A 26,903-nucleotide genomic window follows, 5' to 3' on the forward strand; every position below is an offset into this window, starting at 1 on the left:
GAAGTTGCCTTTCACTTGACAGGTGTGCACTTGTGGGCGCGTTTGCCATACGTGCGCGTTTCCGAGAATTAGACACGGGGCTGTCGTTTAAACCGCCGCCTGAGAGGATGAATTATTGAAAGTCATGAACTGAAAATAACCACGGCAAAGAGGGCACGTGCACAGCTCCTCCCACTCGCACTCAGCTGGTCTGGATGACGCGAGCACTTTGCAAGCCGGCATCATGGGAGACGCGAAACACGTGTGTGCTCTCTGTGGGTTGAATTTAATTCATTTAAGCTACATGTGCACCACGATGACGTTACATGAGCTGTATGGGTGTGCATGTGTGTGTCTGTGTCTAGTTCCATTCAAAACGGGAAAGGTGACGCTTTGGGGTTCTTTCGTCGAAATTGGAAAACGTACAGATGGGAGAATAAGCTATTCAGACTGTGAACCAAACTCCCACCAGACTCCTGTGGGCCTGTCACGTTCTCTCTCTCTCTCTCTCTCTCACTTTCTCTCCTTCTCTTTCTTTCTTTGGTCATCATTTGCCCATGACCCTGACGCACACACATGCATACACACCTGGCATGTGTTTAATCTTTTTTTTAAAGGAGTCCGGGATAATCACCTCGACTTGAAATTAGTGAGCCATCCACTTGGATTACTGCCCAAAAAAAATAAAAGTGTGCATGTATGGGTGTGTGAGTGTGTTTGCCGTAATTACGCTGAAATTGAGCTTTCTGAGCGCGTGCGCGGGTGTGTATGTCCCTGTCAGTGAGAGGGTAAATATTTGTGCAGGAGCTCTGGAGAAGGTCAGGGTCAACGTATGACAGACAATCCACTGGGAAATAAAAAACACACAAACACACGCACAACTCCCCGCCACACACACACACGGAATGAATAGGGTGTCAAAAAAAAAAAGAAAGAACATGAAGCATAGACAGGAGGGCAAACAGAGACCTGTGGAGGAGAAAAACACAGTAGCAGCATCATAGATGAAAGACAGAGATGGACAGAACAAGGATGAAGATGACAAGCTCCATACAGCGGTTCCCCTCCACCTCGCTCGGTAATTGGCTGGCTACAGAGAGGACACACACGGCGTACTCGTGTGCTTGGACATCATGAACCGTTTCATATCCGGTCCTGAGTGGACAAGTCGGAGAAGTCGTATGAAGCCATAAACACTTGAGAGGGTGTGTGTGAAGAGGTGTCAGTCATAACGTGCTTTCCGGACGCCCGCCCCCCCCAACACACACACACACACACCACACACACACACACACAAACCTCTTGCGGGTTCACCTAATTGATGCCATACACGCATCTCTGCTTTACACAATACCCTAATGGCCTTCTTGGAGCACCTTTTTATGTGAATGGAATACAACATTGGAGACTACAAAGGATACAGTTACAATATACAGACTTGAATATAAATGACATAATTATGTGTTTTTTTCCCCTCCCACATCTGGTATAAGATTCTTTTGCCCACATCAAACTTTGCAAACGCTCATGCCCGTTGAAGTCTAAACATACCATCGGAACCGCTGTTCATTTTCTCCATGTGCCATGTATTAATTTACTGTAGATATGCCACAAAAGTATATTTTCTCGCAATGCGGTAGGCACTATATCAATATAAAGTCATCTTGGCATAGTTTTTTTTTCCTGCTGAGATGCGTTTATTGATTCCGCATAATTAAAATAAATGGTTCTCAAGTGACTTCCACATAATATAAATTATTATTGCTGTATTCAGAGTATTATGCATTATATTGTGTATATTTATACATTCATGTATCCGCTTCTAAGTCACAAGTTCCCATGATAAAATGAAATCCAATGATCCATCAATACATGATTCATTTTACATCCACACGATTAGGGACAACTATACAATAAAGATTGAATAATTATTAAATTCGATGTGGAGGAAAATAACAGATTCCTCTGTTACCAGAGTTAAAATTAAAATAATAATGATTAACCACTGTCTTTTATGAAAAAAAAAATCAATTTTGGACTCACCCTTAACTTTGGTACTCCTTGGGAGGTCTTTCACATACTAGAATGTCCTACAAGACCAAAAATGTCTCCTCTCATTTGTAACACCTAAAATAGAACTGAACTTTAACGGCAAGATGACAAACTTTATTGCACTGAAGTATCTATTTTACATTAAAAGAATCTTTCAGCTCGCTGGTGTATTCTCAATTTACTCACAAATTCACGTGGTGTGAAATTTAGGCACGTTAAATTGAACACAAAGCTAATAAACTCATAGGAAGCCACGATTTCTTCTGCTGTATGAACACCAGCAAATGGATATGCAGGATTAATGAACCTTTTGCCATTTAATGGAAGCGCCTTGAATTGCTCTCCTGTCACTATACGTCACTGCCAAAAATAGATGAACATCAGTCACTGTGATTTGACAGGCGCGTATGCACCCGCGCGCCATCGCACTCGCAAATCTGCACAGTTGAGCACGAAAAATTTGTTACAAGTACAAATACATAGATATTGAAAGACATCGCTCATTTTGTGTAGTCTTGACCAATGTTCCGTCTAAACTGCGCCACTTCGCACTTGTCGCACCCTCTAAGCGTGCACAAAAAATGATCCAGCACAGTGAACCACAGCCTGACGACTTATTTATTTATTTAAACATGGAAGCACAGTGTCTCCGATGAGCTGCTGCTCAGCCTTCTTCTACTTCCTAGTTTACCTGACACCGTCCCCCTCCACTCTTAAAGGGGTACACTCATAAGTACAAACAGAACACACACCCGTAACTTTATATGTGTGGGCATGACTGACCATACCCGTACATTTTTTAAATGTGAGTGACTGATGAACATTATATGTAGTAAACAATTATCAGATTCAAATGAAGTGAAAATTGGATAATTACATGTCTCAATTCTCAAAAGTACCTACCCCACTGTAGACGATGCAACTTATGGAAAACTATCCCAACACAAGTTAAAAAAAAACAAAAAAACAATTCCTTTAGGAAGAGAAATCTAATTGGTCAAAGCGAGCCAGCATTATGAGAGCATTTGTGTGTGCATTTTACAAGGCATTAAGCTGTTAAAAATAGGTATGAGGACTTGTCTCAGCAGAGTACTTGACATCTCTATTCCCCACACAGTGATGCAGTCGTACACACATCCGAACGGAGTCACCTTGCATATTCCACTGCTACTTTTCATGAGCTAGCAGGATTCCATGTTTTAAAATATGCAAATTGCTTTGAAACCTTCGAGATGATTACTCTTGAACACGACGCTATTCTCGACGCAGCGTCAGGTGTTGTCAATGTGGGCCCTATGTTTGTTGAGCATGAGGACATGTCAATTCAAGTGTAAACATGTTTCACAGCTATATGCACTTGAGCACAAACACGCACAGAGATGCGACCCCAGTGGCTGCAACGGATGTCACATTTAATCTCATCACATTTCTCCACTGACGCTTGACGTATCAATTTTTGAGTAGCTGGCGTCTGCTAACGCCTGGATAGCATGCACACACGCAGACCTACACACACTTGGCTCTGGTAGCTGTGACACTCAAGGGGTACTAGGTGGGTTCCAGCTTGAAAACCCGTTGCCATGGTGACCATTATGGAGCTCATCTCCTGGGGGCCACCGGGCTTTACGCAACTTCTCTATCAAAAGAATACACACACACGCACACACGCATCTGCTCGTACACGCAATCCAGCTCACACCCACCCAGAAAGACCCACACACACACACACACACTTTTCTCCCTTTTCAGTGCTTTGTGCCAAACCTGGTGGCAAGCCAATGTTTGCCTTGAACCGATTGTCTCAGAGGGCCAGGAAAGGAGCAATTAACGGTCTAACTAGTGCAATGGTCTGGAAGTAGACAAGAGAGCAAACAGTCTCAGCATCCACCTGTTGGAATGTAATTAGAAAGTATTGACTGTGCGCTATTGGCTTTGTGCTTGTGTGCATGTCTGCATTTGCTTATAAATCTTCACAGAAGCTTTAACAACTCATTTCCTGGTTTGCAGAATGTGTACAACTCCTGTCATTTACGCTATTATTATGCTACACTGTGTAAATATCCACACACATAATCCTGAGTACTCCATATTTTGGTCTATCAAGGTAAAAGGACAATGCATTACGAAAAGTGGTGCCTTGACTTTTGAGATATACCTGACCTGATGTCATCTTGCCAATTTTTCATCAATAGTTGCAAGCAAAAATTTTGGTAACAAACTTCACAACAGGCAGCAGATAGAAAAATATTCTTTTAAAGAGTTCAAGGGCTTGCTTCAAGTGCGTTACTATACCGTAAGATCATATTTTCAGTTAGAAATAAAAATATGCTGCCCCCTCTTGAACCTTTTTTTGTGCTTATCCAAATTGGCATTTTGGAGGATTCAATGTACTTTTGTACAAAGTCACTACATTTAGCATAATGTTTATTTGTGGGGAAATTTTGTGAGGATGTAAACGCCCAAAATTAGCAAGGTAGGACCCTACAAAAAAAATAAAAAACATTAAAAATCAGCAAAAATTCCTTGTTAATTGAATGTGATGATTTTTTTGTTTTTTTGGCAGCATTCGTTGTGTCTGAATAAATGGGGATAAAGCTTTGCCATCCTGTTCATTTGTTATTCTTTTTCAGGTACTAAATTGTTAATGTGTGCTCCCCAATAAACTGTTGTAATAATTATAAACAATTTTATTTAATATTGGGCTTGTGGTTTTCATTAAACCAAGAATAAATATAAATAACTGAACAATATTGAAGGGAAAATAATTAAAACCGTCTAGTTTCCCTTCTGCACTTGAGTCAAACTAATAAACTCACTTCTGAAGTGACTTGCAGGGAGAGCACATGATAGGAAGTTAATAACCTTTAGAGTCATTTATCAAGCAAAAGCAATATTAACTTGAGAGCAGTGGAACAAGCAAAAATTGACATTTCATTGCGTTTTCCCAGCTAATATGGCCTCAACGTTAACGCCATTCTGTTGGTTATAAGCACCTCCAGATGTCCCCTGACACAGAGCAGCTTTGTAGTTTCACAGAAATTGTGTTTCTGGAGGTTTTGACAAATACACTCTCGTTTAATCGTAGTTCAAGTCATGATTTAAACCTGCAAGAAATGTCTCTTTTGCTGCTTTATGTTCCATAACCTAGCTAGTTTCTTCATCTGCCTATTGGTGTTGTAGCAAACCATCTTTAAATCCATTTTCTATACTCCTTGTCCTCATCATGGTTGCAAGTGAACTAGAGTCTACCATAGCTGACTTTGAATAGGGGGCGTGGTACACCCTAGTTTGGTTGCCAGTAAAATGCACTCCACAAAGTAAGTCACCTTCACACCTAAGGCCAATTTAAAGTTCTCATGAACTTGGAGTGCATATTTTTGGAATGTGGGAGGAAACTGAACCGAACTGAAGAATATGCAGGCTGCACATGGGAAGACCAGAGCCTGGATTTGAAATAAAAATATTTGGAAATAATATGTATATTAATTTTTTTCTGAGTAGGCTCAATGGTATACAGTTAAGGAAAATAAAATAGCTTCTTTTACCACAGTTGTCTGATCTTGTGATGTCGTTCTGGTGTGAAACGCACGAATGTTTACCCACTGACTCTTTGGAGTGGCCCCATTCCAATTTAATACCAAGATGGGGTACTACAATCCAACTGCTCTGTCTCTGTGAGGCAGATGTGCTTACAGTTCAGCTACCAGGCTATGATTTCTGCAGGGAGAATCCAAGAGCAAATAAACAGAATTCTTATTTTTCCAATATGTTGCAATTGACTTAGACTCTAGTGTGGATCCAGAGGAGACAGACAGGCTGTTCCCTCCTCAATCAGAGCGTTTGTGCCCTGAGTAGCTCTACTACATCATATCTAAGAGGTATCGATTGGCATAAAAACAGTCTCTCTCTGGTGACCAGATGAATATTTAATAAGACACTGTATCTGAGGCCATTGTTTGTCGTTAGGAGAAACATACTCACGCTGCCGCATCTGCACACAGCCCCTGATATCACAAAAATAAAATCATTGGGCATTTACTGGTACAATAACTTGTCAGATGGGAGATATCCGTATTTGCCACGAAGCAGTCCAGTTAAATTCAGCTTGCCAGGGCAACTTTCATGAGAATCAACACTGATCGGAGTAGCACCAACTTCCGGAAAAAAAATTCCTTGTGTGTTTTTACACATTTGGCCAATAAAGCTGATTCTGATTCTGAGCTAGCCAGAGTGCTATTAGATGTCTCAATAACAAGTAAATTGTGTAAGTCCCGTGTGATGCACATAAATAGTGTGATGTCACAGCAGGGTACGAGGCATCCAGTATGGCTACTTGTCTCTCCGATTTGTGTTCATATTTTCTCATTAGATGGAGGCTTCTTCTTGGCGAACCTCTGCTTCAATGTTGGGTTCTCGACGTGCTATCTCGGTTGGCAGATTTCCTTTGAGAGAGTTGTGTTTCCATCTTGTGCCAAGTGAACAAATACCGGATCATGACCCACGCTGTAGTCATGGTCCGTGAAGACACGTCTGGTTAAAATAAAGAGCGACGCAGATGTGCACCAACCGTAAGTCAGACGGACCGGAACGGAAGCTAACAACACAAGTTAACAAGCTAATTACACAAATTAGCAACAGAAGAAACACGAAAACAGAGGGCTAATTACTCACGTCTGAGAAAATAGGAAGACAAATACCGGATTATAACTATGATGAGAAAACAGGCATGAGGGAACTGGTGATAAAGGACTAATCGTCCGGCAACTGTCCCCTGTTACTCGGGAGCTAAAAACGCCACTAAGATTGCAATGCAGAAAAGGTGCACACAGGGGGTTCTGCACCAGCATGGCAGCAACAGTTAAAAAAATAAGTAAATAAATACAGAACAGGCAGGATCACAGTCTAATGACAGTCCCCGCAGATAGCATTAATAAAGACGAAAATAAAAGGACACTATCATGCATTCTAAAAGCCTGACACAAACCGCACATCCACACTCGCCAGCAATCTCTCAAGTTTGCTAAAATGTGAATGAACTCTTTCATTTTCCTTCAGGAGCGTTGCTTCAACTAGCAGGAAGTTCTCCCCGCGCCTAGGTGGGTTTTCTCTGGGTACTCCAGTTGCCTCCCACATCCCAAAAACATGTAGGTTAAATTATTTGATGAGTTTAAATTATGGTATGAATGTGAGTGGCAATATATTTTTCTGGATGTGCCCTGTGTGCTTGTCTGGCAACCAGTTTAGGATGTACATCGCCTCTAGATAGCTGGAAGGCCTCCAGCATGCCCGCAACTGTAGGGAGGATAAGCAGTACAGAAGTCAAATGAATAAATTTATAAATATTGAGGTACTAACAGATGAACTAGCATCCGCAAATCAAATACAGGTACTTTATAACAGCCCAGTGCAGTACATAATACATCTTTCAAGATCAGTGTAGATGCATTACAATATACATTAAAAACATATATAAGTATAAGCTTTTTAAAAATATGCTTATGGTTGGGTTACCAAAAAAACAAAAACAAAAGAAACAATCAAGTTCCTATTTGTATGTTTGTTCCGTTGTTGCTAAATAGTAAACTTTTCAAGAGGATTTTCACATTTGTGACTGTTAGAAAGACAGAGCTTCATTTTACCTGCTGTATTTCCAGGGAAGGCACATCAAGTTTGTTTTTCCTTTCGTTTTTTTTTTGGGGGGGGACTTCCAGATTGTTGTGATAAAGGCTTTTAAGTTTTCCTGCTGTTGCTTAAGGAGTTCTGTGAAAACGTCCTGTTGTGGCTGTAATTCAGTCACCTGCTGTGTCAAAGACACAAACTCCTTGTCTGGTTCCACATCTGGAAAACTGCAGCATTTTGAGACTTTCCGCAGTTGTCCGTTTGTCTGAGTTTTCCCTAAAATACGAATAACTAATGTGAAGGTTCCATAAAGGTGCTAGCTAGGCGGTAGCCGTCTTAGCCTTTTCCGTTTGCAACACAGAGCTACAAAAAGACTTTGGAGGTAAAAGTTAGCTTTGCGGCAAAAGTAGTACTAATAGTAACTAAGTAATTAATGTTGCATGTTTTTTGGGATGCGGGAGGAAAACCCACGCAGGCACGGGGAGAACATGTAAACACCACACAGGCAGGTCCAGGACCGAACCCGGGGATCTCAGAACTGTGAGGCCAACGCTTTCCAGCTGAGGCACTGAGCCGCCCTCATGAAGGACATGTTTGCAGTAATTCTAGCTTCTTTTTTTAAATCCTCATTTTCATTTTTATTTATTTGTTTTTTTTTTGCTATAATAGTTTGCAACCAACACTGCATAATCTCCAATGTGGATAAATTCGACATGACACAGTGGTTTCTGAATCGTTGCTCTATAGTATTAACCAAACAACAGACTGCAGTGTGTCTAGCGCCACCATTTAAGTACTGTACCACTATGATTAGTACCCCAACTGCTTCACCTAACCCAGGTGCAAACAGATTCCTTGAAGTCAAACAAGTTGTCCGATAATGTGCCCCGTTAGTGTAGATTTTACCCTATCCTGTTCCAGGATCATGCAAATTTGCAGTTCTCGTCATTCCAGAACACAGTTTCAGGAGCTGAACTTCTAGTCTCGAGTGTGACTACTTCGTGTGCAAGGATGTGCTTGCGTGTCTGTCTTTTCTTATCTGTGACAAGGCATTAATCATAAGGGAACCCCGTTACGTAGTGAATATCTCATGGGGGGAAAGTGGGCTGATATATAAAGAAGGGGGACTTTGTGAGAGACATAAAGGGCGATGAGGCACAGCAGCGAGGCAAAAAAAAAAAAAAAAAAAAAAAAAAAAAACCATTGGGAAACCAAAGCTCTCCTCAAACACGCCAAGTTTTTGCACACACTTTGATCGCGAGGCTTGGCAAGAGCCAGGATGCACCGGATGCAATGCCCCTGGAGAATAGCTGATGGCCCACCCTACAGCACACCTCAAGGATACACACACACACACTCACGCACACACACACACACACACACACACACACACACAAAAGACATGGGCACCCATTATCGTGCAAGATGACGGCAAGGAAGAAAGAGGCCAGAATGTCCTTCCGTCGTCTTAAATTGCCTCTTCTTTTTTTTTGTTTTCCTTTTTTTTTGTTTTTTTTAACCGGCACATCTCCTGTTCCAGCACTCTCAGGTCTTTGGGGGATTGCGCTGGTGAACCTTACTCCCAATATGATGAATGTTTTGCCTAAAAATACATTCTTTTCGCAAGCGAGTGCAGCATCCAGGTGGAAGAACTTACCTCTACTTTGAGAAATCTCACTGCTTTTAGGCCACATTTCCATTTGTTAACTCCTATTTCCTCGCATATACGTGGGGTTGTATGTGTGTGTAAGTCTGTGTGAGCATGCACATTAGTGGGATAATTTACAGCTTTCCTGGGATGAGTGGATTGTACCATGATTGAATTCGTGACCTTCACCACTGGCACACGCAATCAGCAGGCGCGCAGACTCGCTTACACGCGCACACATGCATACATATTAACCGCATACTTAACACACAAGTGTCGGGAACACAAACATACAATCAGTGCCAGGTGGATTCTGTTGCATCAGAGGCCAAAATTATTCTGCTATTCCACAGACAAATATGCATAAGTGTACTTGCAGGGGTGGGGGGCGGTGGAGGATGGGCTGGTATTTGACTCAAGACACCCTCATTTTCATTACATGGGATTTCGTGGACTGTAATACTATTCCCGACAGAGGAAGTGTGGGATTGTGAGGATCTGAATACTATGTCTACTTATGTACAACATCTGAAATAAGTGTTTATCATCATGTATATCATCATTTTCCTCACAAAATATACTTCTAAAGGTCTTGGCTTTCCATGCCTTTTTGCAACCCTCTTGCTTCATGTGTCCGATACTTTTTTTTTTTATTTACCTGTGTCAATTCACATTATTATACGCAACTTCCTTTCTCATTTGTTCTACTTTCTTTGTATGAATTAGTTGGGTTCTACCCAAAATCTGGTGAAACTTTCAGGTCAATAACGCCTTTAGGAATACTGTATATTCGAAAAAAATGGTGATGTGTTAAATACATATTTCAGCCACTGTAAAAACAAACTAAAAATAAATAGATGACCAAAGAAAAAAGTCCATTATGCTACCTTGATTCCAAAAGTGCACAATTTTATTCCAGGGAACAGGAACCCCCCACCCCAACAAAATGACTAATATACGGCCAAGGCCAAGCAACAGTCATGTCATGTTACCGCCAGAGTGGCTGCGGCGGCGTATTTGTGCCTCCCCAGTAGCCTGAAGAGCTAATGCTCATCCAAGAGGAGTGACAGTTGGGATGCTGTTGGGCTGTTTTGTACATTACGACCCGGCGGTCCTCCCGCCTGATGTAAAAAGATCTCACGTAGACCGAATGCCACAGTGCATTAAATCAGACTCTTGTTTTCGTGTCCGTTCCTGTGGGTGCTGCACGACACATCGTACGATCTATCAGTTTCTCTCGTGCCTCTGCCGCCCTACTACTCCTCTAGTTTTTCTGCCATTGGTTACTTTTTTGAGCCAGTTTCAGTCTTCTTTCAGTGTGTATATCTCTTTTTTTTTTTGGAGGGGGGTTGTTATTGAAGGATCTAAACAATATAGTCATGGTAACTAAAGTGGGTTATCGTTGCCGACCAACAGAGAGAAAAATAATGACTGTAATTATTAAAATGCATCACTATGAATTTAGTAGAGACCATTTAGTATTTTGATCAAAAATCACATTATATTATTCCATATAATGCAAACCTGATGGCACTATATTACATTTAACAGCTGTCACATAATTATAAATTGCGTAATTAACAAGACATTTACAAATCACCAACTCTAGATCCTTTCCACAAAGATAGAACTGTAATATATATATTACAATGTTGTAATGTTTTGTAGGTTTATAGCTATATGGAAGGGGCAAAATGTTCTCGCAATACCGACCTCCATCAACCAAAACAATACACAAATTGTCAAATGAATATCTTTTGATATCAGTGTATGTCCATTCTGAACTGAGCTTTATCATCACTGTAGAATTATCTTCATACTCCATAATATTGTACTTTGTACAGATAATGAATGGATAACAAAACATACAGTAATGCAAACAGAATTCAAAACTATTAAACATAACATATCATTGTAACATAGAATTAATTGAATAGCCATTGTGCTTCTCTCTGGTATGCCTACCTTGGCCCAATGGGGACAGTATAAGGCAGGCAGATGGCTATACGTCCATTTAGATGTCTAAAAATCTCTCAGCTCAGCAGCACGGTACTAATATTAGTCAGTATTTCCAGAGGGTAAAAAAAAATTACTGTAGGTGGGCTACTGTTAGATTGTCTGACTACATGTGATGCTGCACCATGTGTGTTTACTCTGTTTATTCAAAGGTTGGAGCATCGCAACATAGATTTAGCCTTGAGCTCACTGCCCCCAGTGAATCTGCACTCACAAGTCAAAGCAAAAATCACCCAACAATTTACTCTTACCTCAAGGAATCACTGCAATGGTATCAACGACATTAATCAGCCATCAGTTATTGCAACATTTGCGGCATTTAAAACAAATTTCTCTGTCATCTGGACCATGAATGACTGCACTGACTCCTGTATTAACTTTGTGCTTGCATCTTTCTCCTCGAGCCAGCATGCCGACCTGGAACCTACAAGGCCTCGGCCACGGACGCCTACTGCAACAAGTGTCCTCCCCACAGCTCGTCTCCTCACGAGCAAGCCACGGAGTGCATTTGCGAGAAAGGCTTTTACCGGGCCGACAGCGATCCGCGCTCGATGGCGTGCACACGTGAGTGAGCCCGATGCAGAAATGTTAACATATAAACACTTGCACGTACATATACACGTATGCAGATGAAAGTTAATTTCATAGCATGCTGCACCAAACTACGGCTTTAAATTACAACTATTGGATTACATTCAATTTAATTAGTTTGCAACGTGTTCTTGTAAGGATTTACAGTGCATGACAGCTTTCCAATTTTAAATTTTAAAATAACCCAAGCGTGCTGTTTCCCTTTTCCTACGGCTTTGCCCGGTCTACACACCTGATACACATGAAACACACACGCATCCATGCGTGTTACCTAGGTGCTTGTAGGTCACCGCGTTGTGAGAACACATGAGGTTGATACTCTTATCACAAGCACGTAGGAAATTTCCTGACCTTTCCATTTCATACACACACACAGTCAAAGGGTTTAACTCTGTCCGATGACCAGGGAGGCAAGGATGAGGAGAGAACTCTACAAACAAAGATGGATTGATATAAGGATGTGTGAAGAGGGCAGGCGGGAAAAGACAGTGACACAATGACAAAGACTCGGAGAGAAGACGAGCACGCACCTTCCACACGGAAACACCCCAGAGCGCACACTCACAAGTGCAGACCCATTATCAGGTTATGGTAGATTACACTCATTAATCGTTGTAGCAGGTGAGATGTGACAGGCGTTATCAGCTGGAAATGACTAATGTCTCGTTCAAATATGTATGCGGCCCTAAATGGGAACGAGGATGGAGGAGGAGAGAAAGGGGGAAATTGATCAAATAAGGAGAAAAGGTGAACATATAAGTCATGAGGAGACATGTGGAATGACACTTAAGACAGGAGAAAGGAATAGAACAGTAGGGCCTTTTAGTGGGTGAGCAGAGGCACATGATCTCAAATGATGATGACGGACAGTTATGCGTGGCTGACGGAAGGGGGGGATGTGGAAAAGAAAATGACAGAATTAGCAGGATAAATCAGCATGATCCTCTGACAGATTTATTACAGACAGCTTCAATTATGCCTAGCATGGTCTCATATCCCGGTCGCTGAGCTTTCCGACGCGCCTCCCAGCGTCCCTCAGATTCTCACCAGTGGGAAGGGTAATCAGGGAAGGCCGAGGTTGCGCCTCGGTTCCCCAGGGCTCAGCTATGACCTGATGAAATGTCATCAGGCCGCGCTTTAATTTCAACATGCTTGAATTATCAGCGTCATGTTGTGCCGTGAGTAGCAACAATCGCGGGAGTTCTGCATGGCTCGTTTCCTGATAGAAACGGTAAAGACTCAATTCGAAACGTGATTATCGTTGCTGACATTAGAAAATGTGTCAGAAACGCTGCAGGACTGGTGTCACCAAAGATACTGTATATTTCAAACACGAGCATCGAAATTTCTTCCTCAATACAGGCCAAGCGAGCACCAGGCATGTCTACGAAGACATCCTGTGGTGTTTTCTTCATTCATTGCATGAGAAGAGGCGGAAATTATGGCACCAGCTCACAACGGCCTCACATTTTGACAGTCCCTGGCTGAAAAGAAAGCAACTTACTTGCCTGACCTGGCACCATATGAATATTTTTTCCCGAGCTTCAGGGGGCCATCAAGGGGATATGGCTTGAAAACATGGGTGACATCAAGGTGGCCACGGGGAGGAACCTGCAAAGTATCCTGGAAGAATTCTTGTAGGATTGCATGAAGATATGTCAGAGAATGCTGGGAAAATGCATCTGAATCTAGGCGGATTTACTTTGAATGGAAAACACTTGTCTATTATAGTTTACATTTGTAATAGAGTATTTTTAGTTATAGCAGTCCTGGATTCTTTCTGACAGTTATTTCAAAGTAAATAAACACAATGAGCAGTACCAACACTAATCCAAAATGAGTATGATGTATGCAATACAGTACCTCCTTAGTGTACCTTATGTTGTGTCCCTTGAGGGATAAACTGCCGTGCTTACGTTGTGGCAGTCAATATGCTTTCAAAGTGCATTGGACTTGCAGGATCGGACATCAAGATATGTATCGCTGATACCTCCATCTACACGCGCTCAACGGCAGCTTGCGTTCTTATTTATTTTTCTGCCAAAGGTTAAGCACAGAATGTTTTGATATGATCACAAACTTTGCTTCAAAGCACTTCAGAACAAATATGTATATATTTGTTTTGACACCTAAACTGCTGATTCCCGTAGCTCAGTGTTTAGAGTTCGTATCTCACTGTGGCCTTTACTCGCCAAGAGGGGTTGCGTCAGGAAGGGCATCCGGCGTAAAAACTGTGCCAAACAAATATGAGCGTTCATCTGAGATGTCACGCTGTGGTGATCCCTAACAGGACAAGCCGAAAGAAACTTACTTACAACTAAACTGCTGATGCATTCATGGTCTAGCTCTCATCTGTGACTCACACATACCTGCTTGGTACCAAGGATAGTGCTATCAGATTCTTAGTGATTATTAGAATACAACGAAATTACTAGTGCTTCTATCTATGTAGGAATGTGACAGAGAGCCCCAAAGTATTAATCAATTAAATAAAGTGTCAAGCTTTAAGAGTGATTGGAGTCCCACTTTCCAGACTTTGACAAGTGTCATCAATTCACATTTTAAACTGTCGAGACTGAGATTAATATGTCTTCTAAATCAAAATATATACCTGACTCATAAGAAATTGACTCTTCTGGCACTTTCTATGGGTTAAATGGTCATCATGGGGATTATTTATTGTCCCACCAATCAGGAAGAGCCAACTGAATTGCATCTTTCAACTATTGTAAGAGTTCACTGCAGTATTTCATGCCTTGACTGTTTTTTATTACAACCAGCCAACATCTTTTCAAAGTTATTAATTAATCAAATCCCAAATCTCTAACCTCTGGCTGTAGTTATTCGAATGATTCATTTTAGTTTATATGATTGCCATATTATAAAAAATTCTGTGTGATCAGTTAAAAGCACAAAGATGAGATGGAGCTACAATTACAAAGTGGGTGTTTTCACAATAAATAACTAAATATAATAAGAAAATCACTTCAACTAACAGAAAACACAGCATTGTAGGGATTATCTGCTGCTACCCATTTTCTTTACTTTTGGAAGAGAGAGGTATGCTCATTACTGGAATTTAGTACAGTTTATTTTTTATTTTCCATTTTAATTTATATATTCAATACATCTGTATTTTTACAGTAGTTGGATTTTGAGCAGATAGCATGGATAAAATTCCCTGCCAATGCCGCAACGCCCATCAATTGTCTTTTTTTTTTTTTTGCTGTGACTTACAAATATGAAGTGTGGTGACCTGAAGTCGATTCATCTCACTCTACGATAAGTAGTAGTTTGGCAAATATTAAAGAATTATTCAAAAAAGAGGTTTCAAGCTGTTTAATGCCACACCCAGTTGCAGTTGCTGTAGAACTAAACACAAAACAAAGAGAATGACAGCTTTTGTATGTAAGACAACCAAACAACGCTCCCTTAAGACTTGTTTCCCACAAACAATGGAAAACACCATTGAGATGCTTATGGTTAGCATTGATTCTGGCACTTTTTTTTAAAGTAATGGGTATTTGAACCGAAATGGTGAAGCAGCACATCAGACAGATAATGCAATACTCACACTCATATACAGTGTTCCTTATCATATATAGAAATTGACTAATATTACAGCATCCTATTGAGTCACAAGTGTAGAAGTACTCTTCTTTCTTTTTGCCCTGTGGTGGCCAAAGTGGGAACACCCTAAGAACTAGTGGGATGAATTGAATTGCAGCATAAAATCATGTTCCATAAACTTTTTCATTATCTATATTTTGTTATCACATTATGTTTTTATAATTTACAACATTACAGAGTGTGTTTTTCCCCCTTTTGAAAACAAATTCCTGGGTGGGTGACAGACTAACGGTATTTTTATTCATTTCAATGGGGAGATATGATTTAAGATAAAAGTGTTTTGAGTTACAAACATCACAAAACAAATTAAACATACATTCAAGGCACCACTGAATTAGAATAGTTTCCAACTAAATTTCTTTACTGCTGTCATTTTACTGCATATAAACTTTCTATGATTTCTTCCCCAGGTCCTCCATCTGGTCCAGAAAACCCAATCTCCACAGTGAACGAGACCTGCGTCACACTGGAATGGTCTTCCCCTCGAGACACGGGAGGACGCGGAGATATCTCTTACAGCCTTCACTGCAGGAAGTGCTCCGGCGAGGGCAAACAGTGTGTACCCTGTGGAAGCAGCGTCCACTTTGTGCCCAGACAATTTGGCCTCTCATCGGCCACTGTCACCGTCACCGACCTGCAGCCAGACTCCAACTACAGTTTCATCATCGAGAGCCAGAACGGCGTGTCAGATTTGAGTCCAACGCCAAAAGGAAGAGCAACGATTAATATTACCACGTCACAGACAGGTAAGGGTATCTTAGTGGTTCACATGTTACACTTCTTCGTTCACCCGTTGTGTTGTGGTTAGCATAGACTTTTCTTCTGTGTGCCCATACATATTTCTCCAACAACCAATCTTAATTTCTGTATTTATGTCCACTGCGTGAGTCAGAACATTCAAAACAGACCTACCGAAGTCCTTCATCGGTGAGGCTGTGCCACTTACTAGTTTGGCATTTTGTAACTGAATATACAGTTTGCAGTTTTTGTTCTTGAAGGATATACAACAAAGTGATTTACACCATTTGTTCCTCACACTCAAATGGACATTGGGATTGTGTTCCAGTTGTATCTCGGCTGAAACAAGCCACTAGATTCTCGGGGCATTTCCAAGACTTTTCATTTCTTTTCAGACTGGTGTCAAAGTGCATTTACACTAGCACACTATCGTCAGGTTTAAACGATTGTAGTTAATTTTCTCCTTTGACGCAGTTGACTGGGTCCAATTTGTATGAACAAATCATGCCTTTCATTCTCCAGCTATTGATTCGATTGCAACCGGACTGTTGTGGTTGTCTTAGAAGGCGTTTTGGTTCTCATCTGAACAGGTTTCATCAGTTCCTGCTCAAGGCTAGGTAGAACAACACTAGCCTGATCTGGCCTATCCTCATCTTCTAAAGCAAACACAATCCCGTTTGTGATCAATTTAATGCCCTGAGAAGACACTAAACACGTTAGCATCCAGGGGAAGCTGTCTAGTTCTATACAAACGTAGAACTTTGGTTGTGCTCTAGTGATAAATTTATCTCAGTAGTTTGATCACCTTCAAAAGACAAATGAACTAATTCATCCAGCTTGACCTTAAATGGCCCAATTGTGACCGATTTACAGGTAGTATGCTTTGAAACCAGAGACTTATCCAACATTTGGTCATTATATGATTGGATTGGTTTGTTTATCAAGATGTGAATGCTTTAGTCTCCTGGCCGCTCCAAAAAATGCACAGGAAAAATTGTGTTGGTTTCGTCAAAGAAAGAATTCCACACAATGGTCAGAGGACGAATCAATGAAACAGGAATTCATCAGCTGCATGTTTAAATGAAGCATGCAAAGAAAAGAGCACCATACAGATCGTTAAATGTGGAGGGCAAATGAAATTCGGTGTCAGAAAGCCTCGTTGCTGCCACATGTCAATGGGTCTTCCAACAGGATTTTTACTAAGCAACAGCAGAAAGAATCTCACTAAATATTACAGAAATTGTTCAAGCGCAGTAATTGTCACAACGGGTTGTAGAAAAAGCTTTCTTGTGTGTGTGCGGTGCATTTGCGCGCACGTGTGTGTGGGTGTCAGCACTCTTTTTTTTTTTTTTTTTTTTTTTTTGCTCCATGGATCATTTCTTGATCACCTTTTCCCCCTGGTTACTTTCTTGCAACCCAAGAATCGAATGAATCGCTCAACTTTTTAATTGCATGTATTGTACATTGTACTCACTGTGGTTGTGTTGAAAATGTGTGCAACAGAAGGGGATATGACAGGGTGGTTATGGCGAATGGATGCGTAGGAGGTTGTAACGCTCATTAGGAACTCCACACATGCCACTCTCCGCGTCATGCGCATTCACACCCACACTCGTAGCTACTCTACTGTACATATATGGACCGTACATGCAAGCATGGTGCCCCAGAGTGGGAAGGGAGCCTAGAAAATGAAAAGGTTTGAGATTATTATTATTATTTTGAGATTATTATTCAAGATTATTAATAACTAGCAGGTCATCATCACAGCATACTGTACGCTATAAGGGCTAATACATTAAATAGCTTTTAAATAGGACTATTTAGGATCATATTATGAGGTGCATGTTTTATTTCTTTTTTTTTGTAATGCCACAGTTGGTATCCATCTAATACAGGGGTGTCAAACTCATTTTTGTCATGGGGCGCGTTGTAATTATGGTTTCTCAGAGGTCTGTGATGACTGTGAAACCATAAAAATCTTAAACCCCTCATCATATTTACATATGTAATTTAGTAGTAGTAGCAGTTTTGGAATCAGATGTCGAGGGTAATGGGTTTTTCAGCTATTTTTGTTTGGTAACAAACATTTTCTGCGTATTCATTAATGAGATGACAATTTGAAATTTTGGTACAGATTTTGACAAAAATCATTGAAGTTGATACACATGATTTGCATTCATGGACCACATAAGATTATACGGTGGCCCCTGGGCCTTGAGTTTGACACTCGTGCTCTAATATATACATATCACTCCTCCCCCATAAATGGTCACCGTTCTTTAGCTTCAATGTGACTCAAAGCTGCTGCCTGCCGCCTCTTCCCTGCAGTGAGTGTCGTGTTAAAGGAGAGGCGCAGCAAGGACAGTGTGACCTTGGCCTGGCAAGGCCCAGAGAGACCCAAAGGTGCCATAGTGGAGTATGAAGTCATCTACTATGAGAAGGTGAGAGCGAACTTAGTTGTAAAGGTGCCCTACCAGTGTTTGTTTGCCTGGCGTTACAAGTACATACTGTATCTCTTGTCTGCTCTCCAAATATATATTTGTTTTAAGATTAACTTACTGTAGCTCCAACATGGTGAACCTTTGTTAAAATGTTTCAAAAACTCCTCCATGGAGGACTGGGATGTGACCTTATGTATTCCTTGCGAACATCTTATTTTTTACAGCTTTAAACAGCATTTCAACTGTTTACAGGCACTTCCTGTCTACAGTACAATAATCCCTCTCTACTTCACGGATCACCTATTATGGATTCGGTGCATCGCAGATTTCTGACCACCAAAAGCCTACGTACTAATCCCCCATCCCCGGTGCAACAACATGGACCAATGAAGCAGAAAAAAAAAAAAGCAGCATACATGAGTACTGTACTGTAGCGGGAAGCTGCATTGATAGGGTGTAATGCGGCATCCCCAGCAAGATAACATGGACCTATGAAGCAAAAATAACAACAAAAAAAGCCATATACTCCAACTTTGCGGGTTTTCTGGTACCAATTAACCGCTAAAAACGAGGGATTACTGTATTCTAGTGTATTTTTGAACACTATTGGGCTGTGCGGGTAAATTTCTGAAACTAAGTATGTTTCTCTCCTCTTGATTTATTGGCTGTGCGTTTTAGCTTGAGGGCATATGAGACTTGCTCCTCTCCTACAGCTCACAGCATGTCAATTACTCACACATCTGTTGGACAAACCTTGTAAAACACCATCAAGGTGATGACATTAAGCCTCAGCGCTTGCGCGAGTGTGTGTGTGTGTGTGATGGCATGCATTAGCAATGAAATAGTCTTAATCCATGCTGGAGAGTGTCTTCCATTAGGGAATGAACGGGCTCTCTGCAGGGCTCTGGCTAACTGACACACTTATCCTGTATTCATCCTCGTAGGCACGCACACTATTGAACACGCACACACAGACATCAAATGTAATCATGAAGCGAAGAATGCCAAGACTCGATCGTATGCTGTCCGCTAGTGTAGGAATGTTATTTTGCCTTTGTGTACGAATAAACATGAGCGCATTGTGTTGAGCCCCAAATTTTAGGGACGATACAATGGACAGTGAAGGACAAAAAAGGAAAAAAAAAAATCACAACAAGCTGAACAGTATTGCTTGCTAGGAAAGGGACTTATGCAGCCCCTGGTGTTATTTGAGAGGATCTTATAAGTTTTTGGATTTGTTGGTTGGTGAGTAAGTGTTTTAGTTAGCAGGACTGCACAAAACCTACAGCATCCACCATCAAATTTTGCAGTTACAATTATCCTGGCTGCTCATTGTTATTGGAACGGCAAGGATAATTGTCATGGAAAGGTGTTTTGTATTTAAACAATGTTAAAAGATATTTTTCTTAAAAATGGCACATTATAGTAACTTATTACAGTATGATTACATTAACAAAATAAATCCCATGCTGCAAAAAAAAAAAAAAAAAAACAACCGCATTTTCCGCACTATAAGGCACATCACATTATAAGTCACACCTTCAATGAATGGCCTATTTTAAGACTTTTTTCATATATAAGGTGTACTTTTGAGAAAATTAAAGACTTTTAGGTGTGCCTTATAGTGAGGAAAATAGAGTACGACTGTAATTGTATGTTGTATGTTAACTATAGTATTCTAATTTAAATCTTGATTCTGCTTGTAATCTGCAACAATACAGATGGATTTTTTTCCCCAAAATCACATAAATGTATTTGTCAAAGGATGAGAGGGGAGGGTAGTCCCTTGATTAAGAGTGTCCCATTTTTAACCGCCTGTTTGGCGCCCCTGTACAGAAGTACTGTAAAGGCACAAATACCCGATATTGATATTGATGCATCCCTGTGCAAAACATTTGTTTTCAGTTCTTTAGGACAGTGGATGACTAAATCAAGAGGCGGCGAAATGTATGCAAGTACTATGATGCATATTACTGCCACCCACAGGACTGGAGCAGAACTGGACCAGTATGTTGGGTTTATTTAGTCTTGAAGGAGGACTGCATTCTCCTGAGCGGATTATATCTGCTCAGGGTATTTATTAATTACCTCCATCTTCCATTATCTCTACTTCAGAACCAGCGGGAGCAGAACTACACCGTTTTGAAAACTCGTTCCAACATGATGACAGTGGACGGGCTTAAACCAGGCACCACCTACGTGTTCAGGGTCAGGGCTCGAACCGATGGTGGATACGGCAGCTATGGGGGAGAAATTGAACTGGAAACTAGCCATGAAGGTACACATTTTGAATCCAAGCAGCCGTTCAATCATTTTCTCTGTGCCACAAACAGTATGAATTATTCACAGTCATGTGTAACGCACACGTGTTCAACCAGAACCAAATTCAGAGAGCTGGTGAGCGAGAAAGACAAAGATGAAGTGCAAATAGTGCGGCTCAATTATATCTCCACGTGGTGATTTGTTCCTGCTGGGGTTTAAAATCAATCCAGCGGATAGTTATTAAATAGTTCACCTTTCATCTAAATGGCCTCGTCAATTTGCTTGTCATCTGGGTATGCGAGAAGATTTATTCAATAAAAAAGTAAGTTTGTAAGCTCAGAACGATCCCGCTTAGAAGCACTCTCTGAAGAAGCAATCCTGATGGCTTCCTAAACTGCAATCCACATCACACATTTTGGGAAAAAACAAATGTTACTATCCCCCCATCAAAAAAGAAAATCCACAAATGTGTCTGAGATAACTTGAAACGGATGAGACTGAATTAAGATGTGCAAAAATTGACAACTAATTGATCAATTTACACAACAATTAGAAAGTAAATATTCTCTGATTTCTGAGTACGCATTTAGTCTAAATAAGACGTGCAAACATCAGCTTTTATTTTGGAAATCAATGGTCAAAATATTTGCTTATTTTCTAACATTACAGACAAAACCAGTAAATGAATTAAATTTCACATTATAATAATGTCTTATATCATAAGAGGTTTTTCTTTTGACCAATTCATTGATTCAGATTGTCAGATGAACTGATAATTTAAAAAAAAAAAAAAAGAAACGTGTTATAGTCAAACTAAAATTTGTCAAATTATGACAGGCCACAAAACTTCTCCGAGATTAGATCAAAACGGAGGTGCTCTGAAAGTCCTATTCGCTTTAGGTTTCCAGACAGAAAAATTAAATATACAAAGACAAAAACATTGTTGCTACTTTAACACACAGAGGCTAAGTCATGTTCTTTGGCAAGCTCAGGTGGGAGTGTGATCGTTTCACAACATGAAGGTTGTGGGTTTGATCCTGACCTCTCTGACCATGCCAAAGTCTCATTGAACAAGATACTAAACCGCCAGTTGCTCCTGATTCTGCACCATTAGTAGGTGAAAGAGTAAAGTTAAGGCTCTTTGAGTACCTTGAAGGTAGAAAAAAAGCACGACACGCTTGAAAGGCCATTTAACATTTACAATACCATTCATCTGGTTTAGGGTGTTGTACAATAAAATAAGTCAACACATTCTTGGTATGCTGGAGGTAAATTTGCTGCCAGTGTAAGAGAGTTGACCTTTGTCACAGGCCATGGGTAGTTCAACAGCATAAAGAGGAAAAAAAAACAAAAAACAATAATAATAATGCTAAGAAGGCGGGGAGAAGACAGGAGAGTTGGCAGTCAAACAGGTCAAAATCCAAATGTCTGTTGGTAAAAGGCAAGGCAAGTGGCTTTTTCAATAATAAAATTAATACTGTGAGAAAATTTTTTTAAAATAAGTCCAGTGGAAATTTAAACATTTCTACAGAGGTAGCTACTCTAATTTCCAAGGGTACAGTAGAAATGTCATTGAATGTTACTGATTGCACAAAACATTGTGCAATAAAACATTTATTTAAATATACCATCATTTTTGTGCAGGACAGTTTCATATTTTTTTCTTAAAAATATATATATAGACTGGACCACAAAAAAGCAATCGCAAGTTTTCATTACTGATTATTTTGAGTTAATTTGAATTCACTATTACTTTGTCAGCTTCAAACAATTATGACCCCCCCCCCCATTCTTTAGTGGAAGGTTCCCAACATTTTAGTCCACATGTAACATCCATGCCGCCGTGTTGTCAAACTCACTTTCCCTGATTTTCCCTTTTGCTAGCTGTCACTTACTTGTATTGTCACTTCATCATGGCCAAACGATTTCCTTGCAATAATCTGTTCTTCAAAACACACATTGATTTTCAGATGGCCGGGCACAGAGGGCAATAAATCTCAATGTACAGTATAGCAGTGTGGATATAGCTCATGCGCCATACAGTGGGAATACATTAGCCTGTTAATCATTGAATAATCAACAAATCGCTTCAGAGAAGGCTGAATAATACAGCTCTGCAACATGCTCTATATCTGGAATGCAAACAACAAGAAAATGTTGTTGACATTGCGCATTGTGATTTTTGTTTAAAGGGCCACGGACATAGCTATAAATATAACAGCTATTGTAATGAAAAATACATATAACATTATTCACTTCAATGTCTTTACGAAAAAATAAATATGAGGAGAGAGTATGTTATCCATGCGCAAAGTTGCGCAAGTCTCACTCGACATCCAAGTAGTAGCAATATTGCCTGCATCGTCATCAGCAAACGTCAGGCTGGGACATTCTCCATTGAAAACATGGAGTGGCACCTGCTATGGGAGAGGAACAACTGAGATTTTCTGATTTTTCCGACGCCCCTTCTGACACAGAAGCTCTTCTCGAAGAAGAGAACTTCTCACAATCAACTGAAGTGACTGGGGGAATGTTACCTTATCATTTCGAGCCATATTTAGATGATATGCGGATCACATCTAACTAACAACAGACTCTCCGACAGTATGTAGCATGACACCGCAATGAGGCACCCCGGCCTAAACCGGGATCAGCGATGCGGCGCGCCGATGCGCACGTCAATATATTTAGCATCCCTGATTTACATGCACAAATATTTTGTTTCTGAGAGGATTACCTTCCTCCCCCCCCTCACTATTATTTTTTTTTTAGTAGCTCTATACACACCTACCTGTCATTTGGAACCCACGGAGCTCCCGTCCTTTGCACCTGTGCAATCCATTTTTCACAATGAACCGTGTCTTTTGGAAACATATGAAAACTAAATCCATCCTCCCGAGTGTTCGAACAATATCCAGGAATACAACGAGCCAGCATTTTGGCTAACACGAAGGAACAAAGAGCCTTCCCGCGGGTAAAACTGGTATAAACGCATGAGGCCGCCTGAGTGGGCTGCTGCAGATAACGTCACTTCCTGCTTCTTCTCCAAAACAAATCCCTCAAGAGGATTTTCATGGCGGGAGTTACAGAAAGCCATATATGTCAAAATTATGTTGTGCGGTGAAAAAAAACGGATGGGTCCATTCCAGCTGCCTTTTTTTCAAAATTAAAAACATACTAAAAATCAGTGGCCCTTTAACACTATATTGTAAAATTCACAGACAAGTTAATTTCCGTGCTGTGTGACACAGACTGGACACTTGATTCTGTACCTTCTGGAAAAGAAAAGCTATTGAGGTCAAATGCTTATTATACCATTTGAGGTGTTCTGAACATTGGAAACAAAGAGCTAGGTATTATATTGTCTTCGTTTCCTTAATACAGTGTCAGATGAGAGTGCATCAGGCCAGTTACATTTCAGTCTTAGCAATGTCAGTGGTATTACTGAAGTTATTAAAGAATATATGTGGCAGTAAATGGAAGGGATCACTAACTGAGCTCACTTGGGGGAATTCATTTGCCAACAGACATACACACACACACACACACACACACACACACACACACACACACACACATATGCCAGATAAACAGGTGTGTTTGTTTTAATTAATGCCTTGATAGGTGTGGTGTCAGAGAGGGGAGGAAAAAAAAAAAAAAAAAAAAAAAAAATCAATATGTCCGGAAAGTTCTGGCCAGTAGTCGTTATATGCAACATTGGACAGCACCGGGCCAAGTGGGAATTGCTTTCACTTCTTCACCCTGAGCCTCACAAGCAGGCAATGCGGGGAGTGCTTTTCATCAGGAACATTGCTTACTATTCCATCTCGCTCCCTCGCTCACGTTTATCACTTTGCTCCTGTCTTTTTTTATTTATTCATTCGCAATAGCTCCCGCTGCTTTTATTAAATCTGCCATCCCGGCTCTGTTCACTCCCTACAGACGTCTTTGCTATTGGAGACCCGAACCAGACCACCATCCTGGCCATATCCATCGCCGGCGGCGTCGTTCTCCTCATCTTCCTGGTGACGTGCTTCGTCGTTAGCGGAAGGTGAGGTCAGAATTCCGAGATGATCATGCGATAGAATGCAACTTTGCTCTCAATCCAAAGACACGACTGAAAATAAATTAATCATCTTGATGTTTAAGAGGTGAGGTGGGGTTTGCACCGTCCAGGTTTGCTGTCGTTTAATCACACGAGGAGATACTAACTGCACACTTCTAACAACACCCACGCTACATTTTTTTTTATATGTAGATCCACAGCAACGCCTCCATCTTTGAGATATAAGACCAACTAAAGGCTGCGTTGGGCTTTCTGTGAGGTACAAAGCTGCTAAGAGCGCCTCTTTTCAAGGTTAATCCCGTGTCTGAAAGAAGGCCACACAGGGGAAGGAGAAAAGAGGGAGTAAACAAAATAAAAACAAGGCAGACGAGAGAGTGGAGGAGATGAAAGGAACCAAATTACAATGGGCTCTTTGGAGTAAGAGGGGAGGCGTGTTTGGAAGGAAGAAAAAAACATCTATTTACAAAAGAGAATTAACAAAAAGACTTTGCTACAACATGAACATGACAATCAAACTCAGTCAGGAATAATAGCGCTGAACCTCAGGAGAGTTAAATTAAATCCCTTCCCGTCCCCAAATAACAAAAAATATAAGTCCTCTCTCGTTTTGTAGAAGCAAAACTCCAGTTTCAACCTTCAGGCTACACTTCCAGGCCACAGGATTCAAGTGCAAATTGTTCCTTCAACTGATATACAGTAAATAGCCAATTTGCTTCCCCAATTAAAAAAAGGAGCTGGAAGTCTACCTTTGGTCATCCAAGTCACAGAATGGACACTTGCTTCCACCTTTGTGACATTTCAGAGCTATGAGAAGATATTAAAAGCAATTGGGAGAAGAATAATTACTAGAGTTACTCTTTCCAATTCTAATCTTTACAAAAATATCAGGACATGAGTGTGTGAAAGAGGGAAAGAAAAAGATATGATGACAAGCTAAGGAGCAAAGGAATACTGTACAGGAAAGGTGAAACAAGTGGAGATGAGTTAAGAAGAGGAAGAACGCATCAAGATGAAGAAGAAGAGCAAAGGTAAGAAAAAGGAAGAAGAGGCAGCGAGCGGCGCAAAAGGAAATGAAAAGTGAAGAGATTAAGGAGAAGACGAAAGGCCAAAAGAAGGATGAAAACGGGTGACATCTGTGATTTACAGTAGTGGTTCAGTAAAACGTTAACCTATGAGCTCCAACGAGATTAACAACAGGTTAAGAACAACACACACTTGTCCACGCGCACACATGGACACACACTAATGAACAAACTAAAAACATTAGTATTGATTGAGGTGATTGCTTATCAGGAGGAGTGCTCGAGCCACTATCGAGTTGGAGCAATATTAATCAGGCCAAGACCACACAGGCACACACATACACACAAACACACACACACACACACACACATTTCACAGATACGCAGCACATCAAACTTTCGTTAACCGAAGCGGGAATTATGAGCTCGTGTGCATCAGACAAGCCGTTAAATTTACCACGTTTGATACACACGTGATGTCACACTCGCACCCGGCTAATAAGCTCTCACGAGCCGGGAGGTGTTAACTGAGTTTTACGGGAGGGTCGATGCGCTGACATCAATTTTAGGTCGCTTCCTTTGTTGCTGTCTCCCTCCATCTTCTCGCTGTTTAGACACGGGGGCACACCGGGGAGGAAGCGGTGTTGATTACTGCTCTCGATTAAACAGCATCTGTGCAGCTGTCAAAAGTTGTGCGCCCGCGTGGATTAGGCGGTGCTCCGAGTTGTGTGTTTTATATCGGGGGGAAGGAGGCGGGGAGCAAAGAGACGCGCCAGAAGTCCTTGACTTCTGCGATAGACAGAAAGGAAGAAAAGGAGATGCAAGGATGGGGTGAGATG

The 26,903-nt window shown here is 40.9% G+C and overlaps 1 protein-coding gene and 1 long non-coding RNA gene across 2 annotated transcripts in view; one reads left to right on the forward strand and one right to left on the reverse strand.

The window, feature by feature from the left end:
- Positions 1 to 26,903, forward strand: part of epha4b (eph receptor A4b) — a 114,282-nt gene that overhangs the window by 45,026 nt on the left and 42,353 nt on the right. Inside the window, exons 6-10 of the mRNA XM_061840065.1 lie at positions 11,723 to 11,878; positions 15,946 to 16,281; positions 18,602 to 18,714; positions 20,830 to 20,992; positions 24,919 to 25,027. Of these exons, the coding sequence (XP_061696049.1) occupies positions 11,723 to 11,878; positions 15,946 to 16,281; positions 18,602 to 18,714; positions 20,830 to 20,992; positions 24,919 to 25,027 (877 nt within the window). The remainder of the gene's footprint in view (positions 1 to 11,722; positions 11,879 to 15,945; positions 16,282 to 18,601; positions 18,715 to 20,829; positions 20,993 to 24,918; positions 25,028 to 26,903) is intronic.
- Positions 1 to 26,903, reverse strand: part of LOC133511291 (uncharacterized) — a 165,961-nt gene that overhangs the window by 18,541 nt on the left and 120,517 nt on the right. The gene's annotated exons all lie outside the window — the stretch shown is intronic.

The sequence above is a fragment of the Syngnathoides biaculeatus genome, chromosome 13, assembly GCF_019802595.1.
Source record: "Syngnathoides biaculeatus isolate LvHL_M chromosome 13, ASM1980259v1, whole genome shotgun sequence".
In the NCBI taxonomy this organism is placed as follows: domain Eukaryota; kingdom Metazoa; phylum Chordata; class Actinopteri; order Syngnathiformes; family Syngnathidae; genus Syngnathoides; species Syngnathoides biaculeatus.